The following is an 18460-nucleotide window of genomic DNA, read 5'->3' as shown; positions in this document are numbered from 1 at the left end:
CACCCACCCTGACTGCCTGTTTCAAAGAAATCAAATTTTATGCAATTGTGAAAAGTTACGTTGTCACAGAAAGGCCTCTAACCATTAATTTTCAGAGACTGATACTTGCCTTTATATTGGATATTTTTACAGGTTTATCTAAAAGTATTACAGTGTCACACAGAGCTTTTAGATCTGTCTTTTTTTCAAAATAGCCTTCCATGGTCCCTTCTATCTTACTTTTAGTCTGGTATGTGATCATTTCTGCCGAGTTCCTAAAGTCCCATAGTTATACAGGGCATTTAGTTCAGTCCTCATTGCTGCTGTTGTATTGCACACACCAGTGGCGGAACAAGAGCCGGGCCGGGGGCGGGGCACATGACCGGGCCCTTTATTAAACTCATCATAACATCATTTTACAACATAGGCTACACATGCCCGCAACAGCGGGTCTTACAAGCGTCAGCGCCACGGAGAGCAACTATGTAATTTTGAAGTCCATCGAAAGTAGGCTACATGAAGTGTAACCAAGAGAACAACAACTAAAACATTAGGCTACATGACCCCTAATAATAAAACAACAACAATAATACGCAGCACTATTTGAAAGGCATACGACGAGCCTTGCGCTCCGCGAACTCGTCCACGATGCTCTGTGTATGTCCATTTTCTTTGCTCTCTCATTCTCTATGGTGGTTTTTAATGATATTTAACTTGGAGAATGAGCGCTCAGAGGTTGCAACGATGACGGGAAGAGTCAAAAATAAAATTAGGGCGGTGCAAATCTCACTGAATGCAGAAGTTACTGCTGGGTGGTTGCATTGGCGGAGCAAGGGGGTGGTTTCGGGGGCTCAAGCCCCAAATCTCTTTTCAAAAGCCCCGAATATTTTTTTTATGTATGTGTTTTCAATTTCCAACGATTCTAATTTCTAATTTAACTTCCCCTCGCTTTCTCTATAAATGTTACAAAATGTAGCCTACTATTACAGAGGAAATATCCCTTACTTTCAAAGCCCAATATTGACAGAAAATCCGATTTCCCACACGATGAGTTTAGGCCAGTGTTTCTCAAAGTGTGGTCCGGGGACCACTGGTGGTCCGCAAGCTATCCCAAGTGGTCCGCAAGCAGACATGGTAAAATATAATATAGATGAGTTGTTTGCAATATTGAACAAATTTGTATGTAAATTCAAACAGTTCTACAACACTGCCTATGTAAGCTACGCCAGTTTAAATCATATGAATCCTATCATCCAACATGATGATCCATCCTATGGTCCGTGAGGTTATATTTTACTGGTTAAGTGGTCCTTGGTCTGAAAATGTTTGAGAAACACTGGTTTAGGCAATGCCAGAGCCGAGATGCGGTTTACGTCATAAACCTGGCAGGAAAGTTTAGAGCGGCGCAGTCAGTTTAAACAGCAAGCCGGTAAGAAAAACGATTGTCAATACATTATGCAATTAGGCTACTGTACCCCGGAATACAAAAATAAACTTCAGAAAGACAGAAAGTTTGTTGTAGGCTACTGTATTCATAGTCTCAATGACCGAATCAGTAGATACCTGTTGTCAGTTGAGTTCGTTCAATTTATTGTAGGCTAGTAGCCTAGGCAAATATGAAACGGAGATGTAACGTGGCTACCGGAGGGATTTTGAACTTGCATGTTTCATGCATTTTAGGGCAAAAATACCATGGGATTGATGTGTTCTCCATTTGAGGAACGTAATCAATTGCGGACGTGCACAGACAGCTCAGACACAGAGCGCATAGGCCTAGGTTAGGCTACTTTCACTTTCTAGAGCGCATTCATTAGGCTACGTAAAAGATGCTTCATACCAAAACAACAATCAAACATTATCAAATGCATCATGACGTGTTGTCACAAAGGCTTACTCCAATTAGAAAATCGAAACCAAAATCATGTAGGCTAAGTGTAAGTGTTAATTATCATTGACGTCTGTAGGAGACAATATCGTTGATCCAATTTTGTAAATTTGCACGTCGTAAAGTTCACTATGAGACCACAAGCCAATGCTGAAAAATACCACTACTATGCTGATACACTGTATGACAGCATGACCTTGAGCTATTGCTATTATGTAGCTGCGTGATTTGTATGGAAGTTCTCACAGCCATGACACAGTATTTGGTCATGTCATCACACCATCAAATGAAAGTAACATACATCTATTTAACAAAGCATCACTCTCAACTTCACTGTACTGTATACCTATAATTGTTGGCTCTGCTTTTACAACATTGTTGCTTTTGCAAGTGCCTTCGCAAGCTACAGGATGAATAGAATACAGATATTGCTTGCACCACTTGTTTAAACCACAGGCAAGATTTTACAGCCCCTAAACTATAACTAATGTTTGACTATTTCAGATATTTGCCACAAATACCTGCTATTAAGCCCTGTTAGAGGCGTGATATTAGTTGAATAGTGTGATGGAGGAAAACGGGTGATTAATGAAAGCCCTGGTGATCATCTGAATTAATCTCTTTATCTCTCTCCACAACATAGGCAAAGAACTATCAGCTGAATCTTGATTTGGGGCTTAATTTCGTAAGGATGTGCTCAGATCCAGTGCTGTCATGTTGCCATGTTGTGTGTGAAAGACAGCGTCGCAGAAAAGATTGGTAAGGTCATCTGAACGAAGCCCACCAAAGCCAGATGGGCTGCTCCACATCGGTGGCCGCCTCTGATGAAGGGGTGGGTAGTCAGCCATCCGTCAGTGGCGAAACGTTAAATATTATACACAAAATCACCCATGCTGTCAATACACACAGGACATTCAAGATAGACTAATTAATAGAATGTGTTTTTGGACTGTGCACTGATTTGGTACTTGGCTAATAAAACTTTGTGTCAAAACAAGGTACAAAGCACTACTCTGCAGAAAAAAAGTCTGCAAGCAAGAGGCAGAATCAGGGGCATGTGCTGACACTATGAAACCACTTGTGAGCCATGCTGAATGTGACCCCTGAATATAGATTCAAAAGAGAACATGATGAACTGCTGACATTCTATAGGAATGCCTTTGTGCTTGTGCTATCCTATATAAATGCTTGTGTGAGCAGTCTCTGTGTGAGATTTGTATCCGTCTACAGACAGGCATCTATTTAATGAATGCTGACTTCATAGTCCAACACTTATTCTATGTTCCTACTAGAGCAGGTCTTAGAATGAAAAATGCCACGGCATTTGGCCTAGGTAGAGCACAAAAGGCAACTGGCACATGACAACAGTTTCAAGAGGAATGGCTCTCGAGAGGACAGTCCTGCATTCACACAGAGTTAAAATGTCACCATATTTTAGCTTGATACCAACGTAAACCTGTCCAAGGCTTTGTCTCATCTTGGATTATTGCACTTGTTTGCTTGTGTGCATGCAGAAACCGTGCAAATCATTTCAATACTGAATGTCCAAAATGTGTCAGTCGAGAGAGAGCCTGTTAGGTCAGGCTGCTTTTCCTGGACAGAGAACTGCACAGCTTTGGGAAGACTACCCCTGAATAATGAAACCTGATTTGATGAACTTAACTTTAACTTGAATTCTGAAAAGAGAGGTAGAAATTGATACCGAATTCCAAAGTAGTCAGTTAATGTTTATTTTGGATAATATGCATGAATTCATTTTTCCCCATGAGATGAATATTGTTGTTATTAAACACAAGCTACAGTATCAATTCTTGAGCAGGATAATTTCCATAAAATCAGCACACAGGTGGATCGTTCTCATTTTGGGGGTTGAATGGAGTAAGCTCTGACTCTCATTCATACAGATAATCAAAATACTCACAAAAGCCAGAAAATACATCACACCGTGAAAAATCACCTATGGAAGAATGCCCGCAGAGACGGTTATGATCCGGACTGACATGTGGCTGCACGTCTGCACTCAGTGGCCGGGTGAAACGCTGTCTTGGTGAGAGTGGCACAAGCAGTAATGAAACTAGAAAACCACATCATCGTATGGAAAGAGATATGTAAGCTCAGCTTGGACATTTCTCTGCTGGGTTGTTTATGCATGCGGTGTACCTGTGTGTATACACGTATACAGGAAGTATGCCACATGAAGTGTCTGGGTACTCTGCCATCTATGCACAGTGCGCCCATGGTGAAACAATTAATAAATGTAGTGCAGTGATGGATTGCTTGTGGGCACCTGTGCATGCAGGGCTCTGTGTGTATGTCCTTATGTGTGTGTATGTGTGTATGCCTGTGCATGCAGGGCTCTGTGTGTATGTCCTTATGTGTGTGTATGTGTGTATGCCTGTGCATGCAGGGCTCTGTGTGTATGTCCTTATGTGTGTGTATGTGTGTATGCCTGTGCATGCAGGGCTCTGTGTGTATGTCCTTATGTGTGTGTATGTGTGTATGCCTGTGCATACAGGGCTGTGTGTATATGACCTTGTGTGTGTGTGTGTGTGTGTGTGTGTCTCTGTCTGTCTGTGTGGTATGTGTGTATATGTCCTTGTGCGTGTGTGTATGTGTGTCTGTCTGTCTGACTGTGTGGCATGTGTATCTCCCTGTGCACGCAGGTCTGTGTGTGTGTGTGACTCAGTGGAACTGAATATATGTGTGTGTGTGTGTGTGTGTTGGACATACCTATTGTAGTACAGTCTGTCCTACGACTCTGCCTGTTTCAAATGGGGCCCTCGGGTGTTGGTGGCACACCTGAATTTTGTAATCATTCCACACACCTGCCGGCAATCTGCTGACGGGTTAATAGGGCCGCACTAGCAGATTGTGTCCAAATTTCCATGGCTACTTATCAATTACTTGCTAAATGCTTGCAGCTCAGCAAATCCAACAAGCCAATTTCAGTAGCACATCCTGCGAGTACCCTCTTTTCTAAGTAATAAATATGCTAGAGAAGTACTGTAGAGGTAGTGTTGTTGGTTCAGTATTTTTGTATTTTTCAGCATTTTTGTTTTTAATAATACAGTTAAAATAATACAGTTTTCTTGTCAGGATCAGCGATATGAGGGGAAACTTTTTTAAAAAGTAAACCCTTTTAAAAAAATGAAGCTTTTTTTCTATTTCAACAGAAAGCCTGAAAACTCAACCACACTGAAAACACTAAATCATGTTGATCAAGCAAGAAGCACTATTAATTTAGGCTGGTTGACAACTGACTAATTTAGTCTGACATGTATGTTATAGGGCAGTTTGGACAAGACTGCTCTCTGTGGCACGAGATAAAATGCTTTACCATTGCACAAACTACTTGCTGATTAAAAACCAGTAAATAGTGAATATTTCTAAACAGCCATTTTAAAAAGCTTTCATAGACTGATATGAAATTAGGCATCACACCCACAACTGCATGAAACATTGGCACTGTTTAGGTTAACACTTGTTTGCATACTTCTTCTGGTACACTGGTTGTTTTGTTGCCTGTTTTGTTGTTACATGTTGAATCTCATCCGTCACTTCTGATTACTGTTCTATGAGCCTAATGTACTGTTGCACTAATCCATTGTAGCATGGCATCATCCTCCTGAAACGTCTTGGATGTGTCTGTCCAAGCACATGTGTAGCTTCTGCTGAGCTGGGAACCGATGCACTCCTCGTCAACTGGACTGCGTATGTGTGTGTCTGCCTGTGTCTCTCTGTGTGCTGGATCCTCTAGAAACAGAGCTTTCCACATTGGCATTCATCCGGGTGCACCCTTCCCGTCATTCTGTCAACGCCGTCACCAAGATGCAGCTCAGCCAAGCGAGCATTCAGACAGACAGCCCTGGCAAATGGGAGCTGTGGACTTCAGCACCACAACAACACCCTCTCACCACCCACTACCCAAAGCCACGGCAACCCCTCACCGTGGCAACAAGACCTCAACACCTTAAAGGCCACACTGGAGGGAATGAACAAACACACGCTCACATGTGAGGTGCCGGCTAAGAGACAGACAAGTATTAAGACATGCTTGCAATTACCAGTGAGGACACCCACTCTTAATTTGTTTTTTTCCCCTCAGATACAAAGACATAGTGCAAATTATCCTTCAGATAAGGCTATTGCCACAGCACAACACGCCTCAATGCACTTCCATTAAAACCAGCGATGTTTTCATTTATACAACAAATTCAATAAAAAAAACCTTACATCCTAAAAAACTGTCAAAGAGGACACAATACACGTGGTTATATAACCCAAGGCTGCTCAGAGTGAGAGCAACAGCCTCAGCCTTGGCTACTTTCCTAACGACTCTCCTTACGCTCTAAACATTTAGCGAGAGGAAAAGCACAACATAAAGCGGAGGCTATATGCTGCCAGTGGGGATTCCTGACCCTCATCGTGAGATACAGTTGAAAACCAAGTGGAAAATGTGAGCGCCTATGAATTCAGAACACTTCCTGGCATATTACATATACTCTGAGGGAAATAGCTTGCGCTCTGTATGAGATAAAGATGCGAGTAGGTGAGGAGGATATGTGTGTTTTACATGTGTGCCAATTTGCTGCTGAAGTCGATTTATACCTCATTTGCAAAAAAAAAACAAAAACATAATATCATAGCTCTTACAATGGGAAAACAAAGGTAAAATGCCCTGTGAGAGACTTTATCAGTTCTACTTGAGGACCACTGGTCACAAAATGTTCGCTCTTCAGGAATACTCCGGGGGAACTTATCGGATCTGAGTGTCCCTGCAACCGACCCACTTCTGTCAGCCAAGATGAATTCGGACACAGAAAATGAAGAGAAAGAGATTAGATAAAAATAACGAAATCCATCCAGATGTCATCAGGAGTGCGAGGTGACCGATAAAGATTCAGATTTATGTAGTCCCACACTAAAGAAACACAGGCATGACATTTGGAATACGACGAGGGAATGTAAAAAAGGATAGACTTCACTAACATGCACACAGAGGCAACAAAAGAATGTGTAGACAAGTGTCTTTGACTCCATGGCAGACAGTAATCTTTGAAAGATAACAGAAATGGAATGCATTTTTCTCTGTATTGTTTCCTTGTGAGAAGAGTGTGTGCATCAACTTTAATTGTTACACGATTCATGTTGGTCTGCCAGCGAGAACCACTTGGATTTACTCCGCAGTGTTTTTGTGGTCGAGTTTTTATCACAGAAAACACTTGGCCTCTATGTGCTATTCGTGTTTTCTCACTCAAAATTTAAGAGAGAGAAAAGATTTTTCAGTTCAATGGCCTCCGTTTGAAATTCCATGAATAAATAAGGCCCACTCATTAAACCATATTGGTAGTGCTGGTTCTCATGAAGTTAGTCAGGCAAAGCAGGCTTGCTTTCCAGCGCTATCCTCCCACAACATGACAACAACACAGCACCTCACCCCTGAAATGTTAGCTCTCTGCTAACAGCATCATTCTCCAGTTTAAAAATAGTGACTAAAGGTGTACAAAAGGAGTGAGAGTGAAAACAGCTATTTGTTTTTGAAAGGCCATTTTCTTGTCTTGTTTGTCATCCTTTAATGCATGTGGTTCGTTGTTTCACACGGCTCAAATGGGCAATCTCTGTACTGCTGTTTGGCTAATTGGGTGAAGTCTGTAATGTGGACACCGGTGCATGTCTCCATCTAAGGGATGTGCAATCCCGGAAAGTATGTTGAGCAACCTACTAAGGTATATTGTCAGAAAATAAAGGATTTTGCTGTTACAGTTAAGTCAAAATAGTCTGTTACTATGGAAACTATGTGTAAATATTGCAGGTGTATTGATGGTAAACCACAATTATTATCACTTTTCTCAACATTTCTCAAATAAAGCATTTTCTTTCCATGGATCTTCACAATGGAAGATCCATTTTCAAAAGTGCTCAGGAGAAGAGGTTTGGGCTCTAATGGTAGTCTATAATTTCTATACCTTTCCCTATGCTGTTCACTGTAATATGGAGCATGTTCAGGCTGCAGTCTCAATCAATAAATGTATTATAAAAGGATTGAAATTGTTGAGAAATTGACATATAAACTTAGACATAATCTTCATTACAGTTTACGTTAGTTTAGTTGGTAACACTTTGAACTAAGGGTGCCTGAATTATCATGAATTCACGCATGAATTAATTGATGATTTATGTATTACTTAATTCCTTAACATCTCATGAATCATCAGGTATTGACATGAGTTCATAGCAGGGTAGGAATTTCACGGCGGCCACGACGGCCATGGCTGCATGAATTTGCAGTAAAGTTCGACATACATGGATGTCTCCAAATTTGGGCTTTTAAGTTTTACAATGTGTTTAAATTGTTCCACATGATTTCATAACGGGCCAAATACAAAATAAATGTTACAAATATCGCCTAGATATTGGTAAATCAGAGTACAGCTGACTAAGAATTTGTGAAAGTAGCCTTAATGATCACAAAATGCTAAGCATGCATCTAGGCTATTTGAGTTTCTTAAAGCTGAGCTGTGATTAAATTGTTCAATACATAACAGGCCAAATATAAAATAAATGTTATATATAGCCTAGATAGTCAGATGATTTACAGTTCTATGTAATATGTCATGTTTTCATTTAATGTTTTTGTAATGTTTCATACAGTGATGCAGGTCTACTGCAGTGAATAGGCTAAACTTTGATCATTTTTATAGCCTACTACTGTATAGTTAACTTTGGCCTTGGTGCCCTGACATGTGGCCTTTGTGCCCCCCACCAAATATGCCCAACTGAAGGCCAAGTGGCCTTGCCCCCAGAATGGTGAAATTCCAAGCCTGGTTCATAGTCTATCATTCGTAACCTCATACATGAACAACACATCAACTAAAGCATTAGCATTTATTAAGAATGATCATGATTTTTCCAAACATATTAACAACTTAATTAAAAAAAAAAGAATGATCAGGATTTCTTCTTCTGCCAAAAATGTGGTCATCACTACTCAAATTCTGATTTGAACTCAACTTGTGCAGCTCCCTAAACACATGTCATTATTCACAACTTTAGCTGAGGTGCCACAGACATGATGAACTCATGAGCAATTAACGTTAAAATCATGTAATGATGATCATGCTTAAGAAATAAAATAATAATGGTATACCCATCATACCTAATGCTTTAGTTTATGTGTTGTTGTTGAATGAGATATTATGAACTCATGTAAATTCCTGATGATTCATACTGTAAGATATAAAGGAATGAAGTAATGCATAAATCATGAATTAATTCATGCATGAATTCATGATAATTCATGTACACTTACCGTAAAGTGTTACCATTTAGTTAGTTGGACTAAAGTTGGTCTTTCCAGGAAGGAAGCAATGTTAGAATAGAGGTGATTCTGTTTGAAAAGATCTATAATAATACAGCAGAAACAAGGGATCAATAATCTTCCAATTAAGTGAAATAAAGGCCGCGTCTACTCTTTTTGTGTGGAATTGTGAATCCTATTATAAGCAATCAACTGATATTAGCTTTGTAGGTTCACCTTGAAGGCAGTTTGGTTAGGAACAGACTACTCTGTTGTGTGTTCAGAATTGAGTGAACCCAATCAGCACAATTATCTTCAGTCATCCTGACATCAATAACTTGACATACCGTTTTGAGGTCTGCCAACTCAGGCTGAGTTCAGGCTGAAGTTTGGAGTTTGTTAAACCAGAGAAATGAATACAATTCTATGGGAGTACCCTTTGTGTTCAACCTAATTAATCATTTCTGGTCCAGGTTCTTCGGATTGGTAGTACAATAATGATGTTAAATGTACAGGCACACCTTCTGTACCAATGTGAGTTTGAATTATTTCAAGGGACAAACTGTACACGTGACAAAAATGATTGACAAAGCATGGAAGAACATGACGGTAACCCTGTTCAGCATGTAACCTTCTTCCATGCATGCATGCAGGCAAGAGGAAGTGTTGGAGAGAGGAAGAGAGAGAGAAAGTAAGTGGGGGGAGATGAATTGCCCCAGCAGCAATGACCATAGAGGTGAACTACAGTTCACATGGACCCCAGAAAAGCAGTTATAACCTTAGCGAGGTCAAAGTCAACCATCGGTCCTTTTCCATCACTTCAACTAGAAGAGTCGCCCAAGCCTCGCATGAAAGGAGAGAAGCCTTGCAGGCTGTGATGGCTTTGTTTTCATGGTCTGGGTGAGAGACTTTTTTTAATGTGTATTATTTATGAATTTCGCCTTTGTTCATGCCCAACCCAATTTCTTCTCACTCTCTTTAATCTCGCTAATCAGTGGTGAGCTACGCCTGTGAGCATTTCGCCTCCTACCATGGGGGACCAATTAAGGCCCATTAGAGAGGGAACAAGACAACGGCTGGCGAAGGCATGTGCAGAAATTGTGAATAAAAGACACGATCACAATTTAGATAGCAATATGAGATGAAGTGCTCAGGAACTAGTCAGATACCGAGATGCAATCTCATATTTACTGTCACGGTCAGTGTTAACACTGTTGATAGTACAGTATGGAAACATACCACAGCAATACATTTATCACATCTAATGGCTACTGTTAACAGACAGTAAACTCTAATTAAACCTCTCAAGATATTTAATAAATGTCATTAGATACATTAGTAAAGCCTCTCATGGCTACTGTTATCGCTTCATTCGTTTCCATGGTGTTCTGAAGTCATGGCATACTAATGGTTAATGGTAATGTGTGCTTTGTGACACCAGTCGCCAAGTTAGATTTTCCCATGACGTGGCCTCCCTTTGGGCTCCATCAGGTTGTGTTTTTGTAAGCCAGACACAAGTGGCTGTACGTGACTCTAATATTGTGGGACTTGCTCACTCACAGTAAAACACTGCATCGTCCTTCCAAAGAAGTGCCACGTCATTGTCAATGTCATTAAGTGTCACCCTCAATTTAGAAAAAAAGCCACTTTGGTACCAAGAGGCCCAGATTGAGGCTGATGGTTTGATTGATGGCAGAATAAAAATAACTAACGGCTAGGCCATGTATTCACATGCCCCTCCGGCCTCTAACCCCTCCTCCTGCAGCTCCCCCCACCCCAACCCCCGGACACACACACACAGATGCACATTGAAACACACACATTCACAGACACGATCCGGTTGCCAGGATTGCAGAGAAAAAGGTCTTTGAGTGACAGGCAGCAGATTTTCTCTTGAGGGAAATTCAAGGTTATTTTCATAAAACATAAACTGCCAATAAGACAAAGGAACAATAGGTCAATACAAATCCTGATTGTGGGGTAAGCTCTTAACAATTTCCTTAGACAAAGGCGAAATGCAACCGTTCTGTTGTTTTCCAAAAGAATTTCCTGCATCCTCTATAAAGAAATGTCGTAAATGAACTCAGTGTGAAGTATGTGATGGATCAAGTAATAAAAACAACCATTTTCATCACTCTCCAGTGAAGATAATACTGAATGCATCCTTCGGAGCCATAATATGCTGTTATGTAAATATATTGTCTGTGTTGTTCTGCTTGGTGCTTTGGAAATGTGGTCTTATTTCACCTGTAAAGAATGCATTGTGGAGGCAAATAGAAACATGCAAATATATGGCCTAATGGCGTAATGCCTATATGTACACAGAAGATGGTGTGCTGGAGATTTGTGGCATTTCCTGCAGGCCTAGAAATGAAGGTCAAGCCTAGACTAAAGATTAAGTTCATGTCTAGACTTGATTAAGTACAGTGGTTCCCTACATGCTAGTTGTGATTCTGTGCACATGATTCTGTGCACATTGTGTGCCACATGTCTGGTTTGTAGGCTACCTAATGGACTCCAGGCTACCAGCAGGGCAGCTGGTTAAAGCAACTCATTGACAAAGGCGGCTGGCGGAGGAGGTCATGAATTTTGCAGACAGTACAACAGTGTGGCCATAAACGAAAGCACAACTCATCGTAATTCATCGACTCCCACCTCAAACGAGAAACCACAAATGGCGGAGGAAGGAAAACACTGAACACCACGCGACTGTAAAACAGCATTGACTGGCTGACTGGCTCCATGCAGTGCTGGTGCGATGGTCTGCCCAGGGGCCGCGGAGAGGACCGCCTGAGAGCCGATCTCTGCAGGGGATGCTCGAGACGTGATGACAGAGGGAACGTTTTTTTTGCGGCGCATAACCGGTCCCTTGACGAAAGTGAATCAGCATTAGCATGGCACAGGATTCCTGAGCACTGCTGCCAATCAAGTTCAGCCATCTGCGAATGGATTACTTCTGCTCGGAAGTATTCTCTCATGTCATAATTCCAGAGGAACATCTTCCAGGAATGGGGTTTTGCGGCCGAGGTGGGAAAGGCTTTTGCTTTTTTGGAGAGCTACTCTATTCCCACATCTCAGTCCAGTTGAGCATATGAGGACAGAGATCCAAAAACCAGCCAATTTCACACAGCCATTGGAACGAGAAGAGCTGCTATCATCATAGCCCAGTGTCCGTGTAAGGACTTCATTCACCTAGTGGAGTCCACCATATGACTCTCCATACGACCCTCTTTGAGTTTCATTCAGTCTATATGTGGCATGCAGCCTGATCCAGGTTTTTCATTTGTTGCCACTGGTATGGTATGTCACATTATGTGAATGAATGGAGACTTTTCTATCTCGTTTCAAAGGGTTGGGTTAAATCGTTTTTGGTCATCTGTGATCTAATGTTTTGTGTGGTTGATATGGCACCTTTCTCGTGGCTGCTTGATTCACTGAACTCTGATGACATAAGCAGTACATACCTGACAAGAATTAAAAGTTACCCTGCACCTTGACAACACAGTCACATAAATGGTTTCACACGGATCTTGAATCCATTTCACACAGTGGTTTCCAAGAGTTTAACATTGAGGGTAGAAAGAAAAGAAAAAACTTGAGTTCCTTTTTAACCGATTTCCTTTCACTCAGTGGAAGCCCATTTGATGTGTGGCACCAACGTTCCCTCTGAAAGAGCATTCCTCAAATCCCTTTCACCCACTCAGATCCCCTGTCCTCCTTTACCACTTTTCAGTAGTAGTCCCTGTGGGATATTTATTTATTTGGGCCTTTAAAAACCTATTACGCCATTCATTATTCTCTGGGCAGCAAACAGAACACAATCCCACACAACCCCTATAATGTATATTGATCTGCCTTTATGGTCCCTGCTATAATATCAGGTTGTCTGTTCTGCATGATTCCCGCTCATATTTCAGCATCATCAACAGAACGAAAATGAAAAATGGAGGTGGTTCCAAGCGTACAGTTCAATTTCCCAAACCAATGCAAGGAGCCCTGTGGGATGCAATCATCAATGAGGAATACGGGACCATTAGCATGGGATATTAAATTTACTGTTAGGACTAATGCAAGTATTGGCATTTTCCTGATGTGGCCATGAATTATCATTGTCATCAGCACAAATTATAACATCTTTTTATTATATTCATATAATATGAATAACCCAAGGTTCTGTTGATTGTGATCCCTTTTGGTGGTTGTCAGGTTGTCTGTGGCGCTATAGTACACTGATTACAATGTGCCCTGTGAATTTCAATTATATCAACTTCAGGGTAGGAAAGACTAGAGGACAGAGGCATAGGGGAAATTTGGCAGGAAGAGGGCTTTGAAATTACCTTGGTGTGTTAAAATATATTCGTTCAACAAGTAAATGTTTCTGTTCAACTTTCATAATGTCAAGGGATTTTATTGCTGGTAGATTTTTCATTTGGCTGACTGAACCATGTTTATAGTGGCCTGTCACAGGCTCAGTTATATTCATAGGCCCACATACAGTCCAAAATGTAAAGCATACATATTTCACTGTTGTCTTAGAAAACAAACAGTGTGCAGTCATTTTAAAAAGCTCAATAAAACAATATTTTTGCATTTCTTTACAGTTTTTGCAAGTAAACAAATTGTCCTTTCAACTTATAATACTCTAAAACAGTGTTTCTCAAACCTTTTCAGACCAAGGCCACTTAACCAATAAAAAAAAACTGACGGACCACCAAAAAAAAAGAGTAGACCTACTTCAACAATATATTTACACAATAGGCCTACTCAGTGAACCACCTTGCTTATTGTCTTAGCAAGTTGCTTATTGTGTCAGAGGATTTATATGATTTAAACTGGCGTACATAGGCAGTGTTACAGAACTGTTTGGATTTACATACAGGTTGTTTCAATATTGCAAACAACTCATCTATATTATATTTACCATGTCTGCTCGCGGACCACTTAGGATAGCTTGCGGACCACCAGTGGTCCCGGACCACACTTTGAGAAACACTGCTCTAAAACATCAAAGTAAAAAAAAAAACACATTTAGAAATCTATTACAAACATTTATGGTGAGACACCGTATATTCTACCTGTAATGAAAGGTTCACTGCAGGCATAGCTATACAACCACACCAGATGTCTGTCTTTTACAGCACTGGGACATCAAGGGCTCTGTCAGAAGGGCGGTTTGCTATTTTCCCTTCACTTGATCCCCTGGAGATTCGCTTGCCCAAGTCGCACTTTGGAGTGCAGGTGAGCTTTAGTGAGAGAAATCACCTCCAAGCACCACTTGTGAAAGGATCGCAGACAGTAGTCAGGCTCTTTGCTCTCTGGAGGGTTAATTCCCCCTCCTTGGCCAGGCACCCTCTCTGTGCTCGCATATCTGGCTTAGACTGCTAACTTCGGCATCAGGGGAAATAAACATGCCAAATGGGGCACCTTTGCTTCAGACTAATCATAGGCTGTAAGCAGGGTACCATTAGCAGAATATACATTTGAACAGAGCAGCACCTATCTGGGTTAAGCTTTGAAAACGGCACACGGAAAGTCTGCAGAAAGTACACATGAGTGTGATGAAGTTAATTGTTTCAATTGTGTCAATATTTCCCTGTAGGTGTTTTAGAACTGTTGCATTTTCATGCCAGTATGTGACTAAATGGTTAGTGTTAAGGTTTGTGTGTGAAACGAATGGGGACGATCCTAACAACTACAACACAGAGGCAGGCGTTCATATGTTAGTTAGCCTCTGGTTGGCTTAGCCATCCTATTATAGGAGGGTTCATTTAAAGTTGACCAAATGACATATTTCAGTATTTCACCGTGAAGCACTGCTCCCAAATCATTATTCACACAAAGGCTAAATTGAATACCTTATCATATTTCGGAGGCTTCAGTGAATAGACTTAACCAAGAATTTCCAAGCTATTAAAATATGAGACTCTGTGTCAGTGAGTGATGGCCTGAAATGACAGACATTACCACCAACACAGAGGCAAGCCCATATCCCCCTATAATAAGACACCATCATTCTGAGCAGTGTATTTACATTTCATGTAAATAATCTGTGTTTGCAGTCATGCTTCACATTTTCACTCATACATATTCAGAAGATGTCAGCGCCGGCTTTGCCAGAACTTTCTGAGACCATGCTGACACATAAAGCCATAGTCGGCCAGCTGTAGTTGTCAAGTATAAAATATCAAAATGTATTTATGTGGGACTAACAAGTGCATCCAAAAGCCAAAGGTCAACCTTAAACTTAAGCACTGAAGCATGTGCTTAAGTGCCCATACAGTACTTCAATTGCTCCATGAACTTTCTGATACTTGTGTATTGTAAACAGCGTACACATAACACTGATAGATTGATTGGACTCGCAATTAAAACAGGTTCCATCTTCTTAAGTAATTCATCATTCACCCAAAGCCAAGCTAAAGAACCAGATTGCTTATTACACAGTGACGAAAAGTGAAACTTCTAGAATAGGTACAGTGTCAAGGTGATGAGACACATCCTGTCTGTCATTCACACACATCACTTTGGTCAGTGGCTGTCTGCGAGAATCACGTTAACTCAGCTTTAATGACCGTGTCAGATGGCCAGATGTATATAGACTAGCAATTGAAACAGCTCATTTTCGCTTGGTTTTTATAGGAGAGTAATATACTGCCTGCTTTAATTACTGTGGAGCAGGTGTTATTTTTACAGTACTGTTTCTGGTTTGCGAACCACCTAAATGAGATGCAAATGATGGAAAAATCTATAAAGTTCAGATGACTTAACAAATAAAAAACAATATATGGGTTCATTTGTAAATCAGGAGCTAGTCCACTTAGTTGTCATGTTTATGACTGTGTGTGTGTTTGTTTGTTTGTTTGTTTGTTTGTGCGCACATGGGTGTGTACATGTAAATACAGCCCTATTGTGTTTTCCTTTGTCTTAGCTCTGTTTATGTTCTTTAGTAAAATCAAAATTATTGTTTAGGGTCACACCACATTAAACAAAGCCATCTGTTTATCAGAGAGACAATGATCAAAACATTTCCTCAGCCTTCTTGCTGAAGAAAAAAGGGATCCATGGGGATACTAATAAACAAACAAGCCTGACTCTACTGTCAGAGACTTCCCTGTGAAGATATTTTAGACACCTTCACATATTCCAACACAAATGGACCAAATCTTTATCTAAAACCTAAAAGCACCTACCTAACTGCAATATTATTCAAACTGCACACCAGTGTTCCTGAGTCCCGTCTCTGCTTGCTGATTGTTCATTCCATTAGTTATCCTCAGATTTGCAAACATGTGCATATGTGAGTGTGGATGAGACCGAGGGAGCAGGTGTGAGCTGGGTGGGTGGGATGGTGGGAGGGTGGCTTTGTTTGGTGTGCATCCAAGCTGCTTCCTCTGCATGGAATTACCATTGAGAAGAATATCTCTGCGTAGAGGAGATATGCAAGGCAATAACTTTAGCAAACTAGATATGTAAGATTTCTCATGGCCTGTAACCTCCTGGAAAAAGAAAAGAAAAGAAGAATCTGCGATCTGTGAAAGTGATTACCACTGGAATGATGTTTTGTAAAGCAGAAAGTGGTGAGATCAATGGTTTAATTAATCATTAATCCTGAATACTCCCTCTGCTGTGCATGACTCCTCCTGTTTTTCACCCTTTCTCTCTTCTTTTCTCATCCTCAGAATTCTTCTGCAGCATTATTCTACACAGACACACACACACAGACACACATGCACTCTTCCTCTCTCTTTCTCTCCCTCACAATCTCAGACACACACAAACCTCACCTCCAACATTGCCACAGTTACCCCAAAACACTAACTGATTAAAAACTTGCACGCATGATTTCCACGGACATTTTCTGAGCTCCCATTCAGTCAAAGCCACTGGAACATTTCCGTCAATTTATCACCTTGACTGAACAAGGGACACCCCTTCAGTGAAGCAACACGGAGCGCAGACACAGGAGTACGGTGAGAGGAAAGTTGAGAGGATAAGCCTCTTTTCTTCTTTCTTTTCTTGTCTTTCTCTCTCAATCTCTCTCAATGACAGCAAGCCCGGAACACACAGATATCTACCGGAGACAGCAGCTAAACCAGCCAACAGGACTGAACACAGACACAGATTCATATCAGACATTAGCCAAGGAAGGCGCCCGTACCGGCTTATCCTTAAAAGAGAGACTATAAGCACAGAGAAATCACTGCGTCTTTCGCTTCCTTACCTGGTGTTGAGGCTAAAAACGGGACAGAGAAGAAGCAGGCAAACAGCTTGGACGAATTTCATAGCTTTGTGTTGCTCTCGGTGCTCTCCGCGTCTCTCTCTCTCTCTCTCTCTCTCTTAGCCCTCTCGACTGCACGCTTCTCCTCTCTCTGGCTGTTGGCTCGCTCTCTCGCCTTGCTCAGTCGCTCTCTCTCACTAGCGCACACGCACGCCCCCGAAGACACGCGCGCGCTCACACACACTCTCTCTCTTTCTCTCTTTCTTTCTCTCTCTTTCTCTCACACTCTCCCTCTCTCTCTGTCTTGCTCGCGGTGGCGGACAGATGCAACACAGTGAGCTGCGCGAGAGGGAGGTTCTTTGGCTTTAAATAACAGGCCAGGAGACGGACAGACTTATTAATGGGCAGAAACAGGAGGGGCAGAGATCCAAGGAGAGGAGCGGTGGATGATTTGAGATGGCGATGTGATGTCAGCACCAATTCAGCCACTGGCTCTCTCAGGGTTTTTTTCCCTGCCTCTCTTCCTTGCTTTTCCTTGTGTTGTGTGATGAATTTCTGGTAATGCATTCTCCCATGATATCAATCAGGCAGCATTATTACCAGCAGCAGGGGTACAGGGGAGGTGATTATCGGGCCACGCGTAAACCAGGGTCACTCTGGCAAGAAAATGGTAAATGATTGACTCTGCCCTGCGATTATGCTTTGATGGGGGGGTTCATTAGGGTGTCATTTTTGCCTGCGTTGTCCATCAAAGTAAATGATGTCATATATTTCTCCTTACTCTTCTATATTGTTTGAAAAGAAGGGGCAAGGATTTTGATGATAAATACTACCCATCGCTCAGTCCTTATTTCCCCACTTTGTCTCTGTCTCTACTGCTGTAATATATGTCTCCCTTTCTCTGCCCATCGGGTTACACATGCTGATCTGTTTGTCTGTGTAATTTAATGGAAAACCAGTACTTTTTGTTTGGTTAAAAAAAAACAGACCTCAATACGCTATGAAGCAGTACTTGGCAAATGGTGAGGGGATTTCGCTCAGGTTGAGGTCACATAATAAAAAGCATGATAAATGATTTCCA

At 41.4% G+C, this 18460-nt stretch overlaps 1 protein-coding gene across 1 annotated transcript in view; it reads right to left on the bottom strand.

Moving 5' to 3' along the window:
• Nucleotides 1-17742, bottom strand: part of luzp2 (leucine zipper protein 2) — an 83071-nt gene extending 65329 nt beyond the window's left edge. Inside the window, exon 1 of the mRNA XM_048263355.1 lies at nt 17383-17742. Within this exon, the coding sequence (XP_048119312.1) occupies nt 17383-17444 (62 nt within the window). The 5' untranslated portion in view covers nt 17445-17742. The remainder of the gene's footprint in view (nt 1-17382) is intronic.
• Between the last annotated feature and the right edge of the window lie 718 nt (nt 17743-18460).

This window comes from Alosa alosa, chromosome 14 (assembly GCF_017589495.1).
Source record: "Alosa alosa isolate M-15738 ecotype Scorff River chromosome 14, AALO_Geno_1.1, whole genome shotgun sequence".
NCBI lineage: Eukaryota > Metazoa > Chordata > Actinopteri > Clupeiformes > Clupeidae > Alosa > Alosa alosa.
The sequence above is the reverse complement of the archived record's forward strand: the minus strand, read 5'-3'. Positions and strand labels throughout refer to the sequence as shown.